We start from the raw sequence: 6000 nt of genomic DNA, 5'->3' as shown, positions 1-6000 counted from the left end.
CTGGTGGTGGACACGGAGAAGCTGCCCATCAACCGGCTGGCGCCCAGCGGGAAGCCGGTGCTGGTGCAGAGCCGGGGCGAGAAGCGCACGGCCCACAACGCCATCGAGAAGCGCTACCGCTCCTCCATCAACGACAAGATCGTGGAGCTCAAGGACCTGGTGGTGGGCACCGAGGCCAAGGTGGGCRCTGGGGAGTGGCAGGGTGGTGGGCACTGCGGGCTTTGCCTGGTGTTTGGACTGAGCCGTTCCTGCCCCCGGCAGCTCAACAAGTCGGCGATCCTGAGGAAGGCCATCGAGTACATTCGCTTCCTGCAGCAGAGCAACCAGAAGCTGAAGCAGGAGAACCTGGCCCTGAAGCTGGCYGTGCAGAAGAACCGTGAGTGCCAGGGCAGCTCGTGGAGAGGGGGCTCAGGTCCTGTCCCAGCAGCCCTCAGCTTTCTCTGCTTCCTGCAGAGCCCGCCAAGGACCAGGGGACCCCCTGCAGCCGGGGRGCTAAGGCAGAGGTGCCCATGGAGGTGGTGAAGACGGAGGTGATGGAGATGCTGACCCCACCACCCTCAGATGTGGGCTCACCGTCCCACAGCAGCCCACCCTCGCTCAGCGGCGGCAGCAGCAACAGCAGCAGCGACTCCGAGCCTGAGAGCCCCCTCTGTGCCCACGGCAAGGTGAGGGAGGGCTCTGGGGAGGATCTCCCTGCCCTGAGTGGGGCAGGGGATCTGCTGCTTTGTGTAGGAGGTGCCAAGGGCTGAGTGTACCAGGCGGGGAAAGAGCYGACAGCCCTGGTCGTGTTCTCTGAGGCTGCTCCTCACATGATTTGGGGCTGGGTGTGGGGGCAATTTTGTTCCACCCTAAAATGTACTCTGTGCCCCATGCAATATGTGCCCCTATATTCCAACCTGTGCCTCGTTCACCATGCCCCATATCCCATGCCCTGTATCACATACCCATCCCCCATTATCACACCCCATACTCGATGCCGTGTACCCCACGGTCTGGATGCCGTGCCCTGTATCCCATGCCCTATATCCCATACCTGTGACCCTCACCCCATGCCCGTGCCCACATCCCAGGCTCACAGCAGCTCTGCCCATGCAGGTGAAGCAGGAGCACCCCCCGCCCTCGCCCAGCAGCCAGGGAATGCTGGACCGCTCCCGCATGGCCCTCTGCACCTTCGTCTTCCTCTGCCTCTCCTTCAACCCCCTGGCCTCGCTGCTCCGKGGTTCTGGTTCTTCAGCCCCTCTGGGGAGCCAGGACACTGCTGGTCCTGGCAGGAGCATCATGGCTCAGTCTGGCACTTTGGGTAAGCTCCGGTGTGGGGTGCGGGGCACTGGGATGGGCAGTGAGGTGATTGTTGGGGTGAGCACAAGGTGGAGGCCATTGGAATGGAGGTTTTTGGGATGGGTGTGGGATGAAGGCTGTTGACGTGGAGACTGTCGGGGTGCAGGATATTGGGATGGGGGTGTGGGGCTACCTGGCTCAAGGCTGCTGGGGTTGTCTTGAGGTAAAGGCTGTTGGGATGGAGGTTGTCAGAGAGGAGGTGGTCATGCTGGACATGGGGCATAGGGAGGGGGCTTCGGGGTAGGTCTGAGATGGGAGATGATTGGGGTGGACATGTGGGGCCTGTGGGGCAGAGCCTGTTGGCTGGACTCTGCTGGGATGGACACAATGGGGTGGAGGCTCTTTGGGTGGGCACAGGGCAGCGTTGGCAGARCATTGCTGACCCCATCCCTACAGAGGAGCCCTGGGGGTGGACGCAGTGGCTGTGGCCCACTCTGGCCTTCTGGGCGCTGAACGCGGCGCTGGTGCTGGGTGCGGTGGTGCGGCTCTTCGTSTGCGGGGAGCCCGTCACCCGCCCCCACTCCGAGCCCTCCATCCTCTTCTGGCGGCACCGCCGGCAGGCTGACCTCGACCTGGACCGGGTAGGTGTGGCCGTGTCCCCTGCCCCATCCCACACCCACCCCGTCCCCCTGCCCTGCCCGCTCTGATCCTCTCTCTGGGCGCAGGGAGACTTCGCGCAGGGGGCTCAGCACCTGCGGACGGCGCTCGGGGCGCTGGGSCGGCCGCTGCCCGCCTCCCACGGGGACCTGGCCTGCAGCCTGCTCTGGACGCTGCTGCGCCACCTGCTCCAGCGCCTCTGGGTGGGTCGCTGGCTGGCTGCCCGCGCTGGGGGACTGCGCCCGGACCCCCCGCCCGCCGCCCACGTCCGCCAGAGCGCCCGCGACGCTGCCATGGCTTATCACCGCCTGCACCAGCTGCACCTCGCCGGTACGGCCCCGCACCGCGGGGGCTGGGGGATGGGATCTCTGTGCCCACACAACCCCTCAGCCCCCTGAGCCCGTGCCTGAGCCTCCTGTCCCCATTCCACAGGGAAGCAGGCTGGGGGGCACCTGCTGGCCATCAACCTGGCRCTGAGCGCCGTCAACCTGGCTGAGTGCGCCGGTGACGCCATCTCCGTGGCGGCGCTGGCCGAGATCTACGTGGCAGCTGCCCTGCGCATCAAGGCCAGCCTGCACCGCTGCTTCCACTTCTTGGCGGTGAGTGTGGGGTACTGGAGTGTCCCCTGTGTCCCCTGGCATTGGGGTTTCAGGTTTCCCTGACCTCCTGCTCTCCCCGCAGCGCCCCTTCCTCTGCAGCGCCCGGCGTGTGGCCCTGTCCCACGGTGGGGCCGTGCCCCCCGCCATGCAGTGGCTCTGCCACCCCTTGGGCCACCGCTTCTTCGTCGACGGGGACTGGGCGGTCAAGGGTGTCCTCAGGGAGACCATCTACAGCTCTGCTGGCAACCCAGGTGACTCCAAGTCCCCAAACCCCCGCTCCCCCCGTTCTGGGGTGTGGTGTACCTGCTGACTCTGTCTCTGTGCCCCAGTGGACCCRCTGGCACAGGTGACACAGCTGTTCCGTGAGCACCTCCTGGAGAAGGCGCTGTGCTGCGTGGCCATGCCTGAGCCCGGCCGTCCCGCTGCCCAGGGAGAGGGGTGAGTGCTGGGGTGGGCACCTCTCCCTGTGCTGGGGTGGGCACATCTCCCCATGCCCAGTTTGGGGCAGCCCCTCACAGCTCCTCTCCACAGGCGGTTCTCTGACGCTCTCGAGTACCTTCAGCTGCTCAATGGCTGCTCCGATGTCAGCGGCACTCCTGGCCCCGTGCCCTCCATCACCTCCGGCTTGGCGGCTGTCACAGGTGAGGCTGGCGTGTCCCCYGTTGGGGTCACCTCATGTGGGGAGCCATGGGAGTGGGAACACTCTGCTCCTGTGTCTCTCCCACCCCGCAGGCACTGACCCCGTGTCCAAGTGGTGGGCGTCCTTCATTGGCATCGTTATCCACTGGCTGCAGGGAGATGAGGAGGGGGCTGAGCGCCTCTACCCGCTGGTGGAGACCATGCCCCGGGCACTGCARAGYTCTGAGTGAGTGCTGGGGACAYTGGGGACAGGGGTGGCACCTCAGTATTGGACTGGTACAGTGGTACACACTCTGTGTGTGTTGAGGAAGGGCACAGCTGTGCCCTGCGAGGGCTCTGTGGTGACCRTGTCCCCTCYACCTTGCAGGAAGCCCCTTCCCCGYGCTGCCCTGCACTCCTTCCGAGCTGTCCGTACCTTGCTGAGCAAACAGGACGGGAGCCAGGCCACGCTGACCCACTGTGAGAAGGCCAGCAGCTGCCTGCGGGAGAGCCTGGAGCTGGGCAGTCCCCCCAAGGGCACCATCGACAAGGTGAGCCAGGCTGGGGGGGCACCAGGCGGCCACGAGCCCCCAGCCCTGGCGGGAGGTGCCCCCGACCCTCGCGGGGGTGCATTGTAGTTGCATTGCATGTGTCAGACTGGGAGTGCAATGCCCCTGCCATGCAGCCCGGCGGGGGTCCCGCGCAGCAGTGCCTGCCCGCAGGGCCCTCCTCGGCACCCCCCGGCCCTTCACCCGCCCCCTGCTCACCCCGATCCCCCTGTCCTCGCAGGCGGTGCAGTTCCTGCTCTGTGACCTGCTCCTGGTCACCCGCACCAACCTGTGGCAGCAGCAGATGGGCGCCAGCCAGCAGCGCAGCTGCCTCTACCAGGCGTCCGCCCTGGAGCTCCGCGGCTTCCAGCAGGACCTGAGCAGCCTGCGGCGCCTGGCACAGACCCTGCGCCCCGCCATGCGCCGGGTGAGCCCCCCGACCCTCACCTGCCGGCTGTCCTGGTGCCCCGCACCCGCCTGTGCTCACTATCCCCTCCAATCCAGGTGTTCCTGCACGAAGCCACCGCCAGGCTGATGGCCCGGGCCAGCCCCACGCGCACCCACCAGCTGCTGGACCGCAGCCTGCGGAGGAGAGGGGTGCAGGGCAGCAAAACAGGTGGGTGCGGGGTGGGATGTGGGGTGGGACAGCTCAGGCTCACCTGCAGCACCCCGGCAGCCTTGGGTGGTGGGATGTGGTGGGACACAGGGTGGGACACACCTATCTGCACCCACGGTATCCCAGCACTCTGCAGTTGGATACCTTTGTCACCACAGTGGTGGATGGGAAATGGGGTGAGGCACCCTGATCTGCACCTGCAGCAGCCCCCAGAAGTCTTGGCTGGTGGGACACAGAGTGGGAAACCCCATTCTGCACCCAGAGCACCCCAGCAGCCTTGGGTGATGGGATATGGGGTGAGATACAGGATGGGACACCCCTTTCCCACCCTCAGCACTCCAGCACCACAGATGGTGGGTTATGGGGTGGGACACMCCAAGAGCTGGGACATGCCAGCCCYCAGYCCCTCCTGGTGGGAGCATCAGCTCCAGGGTGGGTGAATAACCTCACCTCTGTGTCAAACCTCCTGAGATTTATTCCGTGGCTTCCACGGGCTGACCTTGGCTCTGTCCCCGCAGCTGGAGAGCCCGAGAGCCACCCCACACCACGGGAACACGCCGAGGCGCTGCTGCTGGCCTGCTGCTACCTCCCGCCCAGCTTCCTGGCGGGCCCGGGCCAGCGCGTGGGGATGCTGGCCGAGGCAGCCCGCACGCTGGACAAGCTGGGTGACCGCCGGACGCTGCACGACTGCCAGCAGATGATCATCAAGCTGGGCAGCGGCACCACTGTCACGTCAGGATAGGTGGGGAAGGGGCCGCCAGCCCCCTGCCACCCCCGTGGGTGCGGGATGTGGGACGGCGGGAGGCCGTGCCTCAGTTTCCCCGCAGGATGGTGTCAGGGAGCGGTTCTGGAGGTGAAGGGGTGGGTGGGGAGGGGTCGGGTGATAGCCGATGTGGGTGCGGGGTGGAGGTTGCAGCGTGGGGTGCCTCGGGTGGGCTCCCCCCCCACGGCCGTGTCCGTGTCCCCAGCCCGCGTGGGGGACGGGGCGAGGGGCCCTCTAGTGACACTGTCACAGTATTGCAGGGCACCGGCACGCGCGGCAGCGACCCCCGGTGCCACCAGAACCCCCCCAGTGCCACCTGCGTCCCCCCGGTGTCACCTGTACCCCTCAGTGCACACGCTGGGGGCCCCTTCTGGGGGACTCTGCCCGGCCCCCCGTGGGTCCCGCTGTTGTAGGAACAACAGTCCCCTTGGGTTCGGGGCTTGGTTTTGGAGGTTTGGCCCCACGGCAGCAGTGCAGTGCCCCCTCCTCAGCCATGCCCACGGAAGGCAGGAGGGGACCCCCACCCCGTTCCCCCCACCAGCACTGATCCCCCCCATTAAGAGCTGCCACCACCCCGGAGCATGGACAGATTTYGGGAGAAGGGATGGCACGGGGTGGCACGGGGCTCCCGGGGGGCTGGTGGGTGCCCCTGTGTCCTTGCTTCACCCCCTCTTGTACATAGACCCCTCCCCTCGCCTCCCCCCACTCCCCTTTTCCCTTTTTAAACGGTATTTTCATAGTTGGAGAGTTTTGTACAGACAATTAAAGCTGATTATTTATACTGGTGTGTGCTGGATTGGAGGGGAACTGACACCAAAAATGGGGGCTGCACGCGACGGGGGGGGGGACAAGCGTGGCAGGGATGGGGACATTGGGTGCCAAGGGAGCCCAAACACCCCCTCTTCACCCCATGATGTCTTG

General features: G+C 66.2%; 1 protein-coding gene across 1 annotated transcript in view; it reads left to right on the top strand.

Moving 5' to 3' along the window:
• The window catches only part of SREBF1 (sterol regulatory element binding transcription factor 1), a 10810-nt gene extending 4950 nt beyond the window's left edge, over positions 1-5860 (top strand). The window contains exons 3-17 of the mRNA XM_057381287.1: positions 3-180; positions 262-376; positions 454-665; positions 1096-1300; positions 1735-1919; positions 2004-2265; positions 2368-2534; positions 2617-2785; positions 2864-2972; positions 3066-3175; positions 3267-3399; positions 3541-3703; positions 3942-4127; positions 4205-4316; positions 4835-5860. Coding sequence (XP_057237270.1) covers positions 3-180; positions 262-376; positions 454-665; positions 1096-1300; positions 1735-1919; positions 2004-2265; positions 2368-2534; positions 2617-2785; positions 2864-2972; positions 3066-3175; positions 3267-3399; positions 3541-3703; positions 3942-4127; positions 4205-4316; positions 4835-5058 — 2530 coding nt within the window. The 3' untranslated portion in view covers positions 5059-5860. The remainder of the gene's footprint in view (positions 1-2; positions 181-261; positions 377-453; positions 666-1095; positions 1301-1734; positions 1920-2003; positions 2266-2367; positions 2535-2616; positions 2786-2863; positions 2973-3065; positions 3176-3266; positions 3400-3540; positions 3704-3941; positions 4128-4204; positions 4317-4834) is intronic.
• Positions 5861-6000: the final 140 nt, after the last annotated feature.

This window comes from Malurus melanocephalus, unplaced genomic scaffold, assembly GCF_030028575.1.
Source record: "Malurus melanocephalus ecotype Western Australia unplaced genomic scaffold, MMel_1.1 scaffold_504, whole genome shotgun sequence".
Lineage (NCBI taxonomy): Eukaryota > Metazoa > Chordata > Aves > Passeriformes > Maluridae > Malurus > Malurus melanocephalus.
Note: the sequence above shows the minus strand (reverse complement) of the source record. Positions and strands in the feature narration are given on the sequence as shown.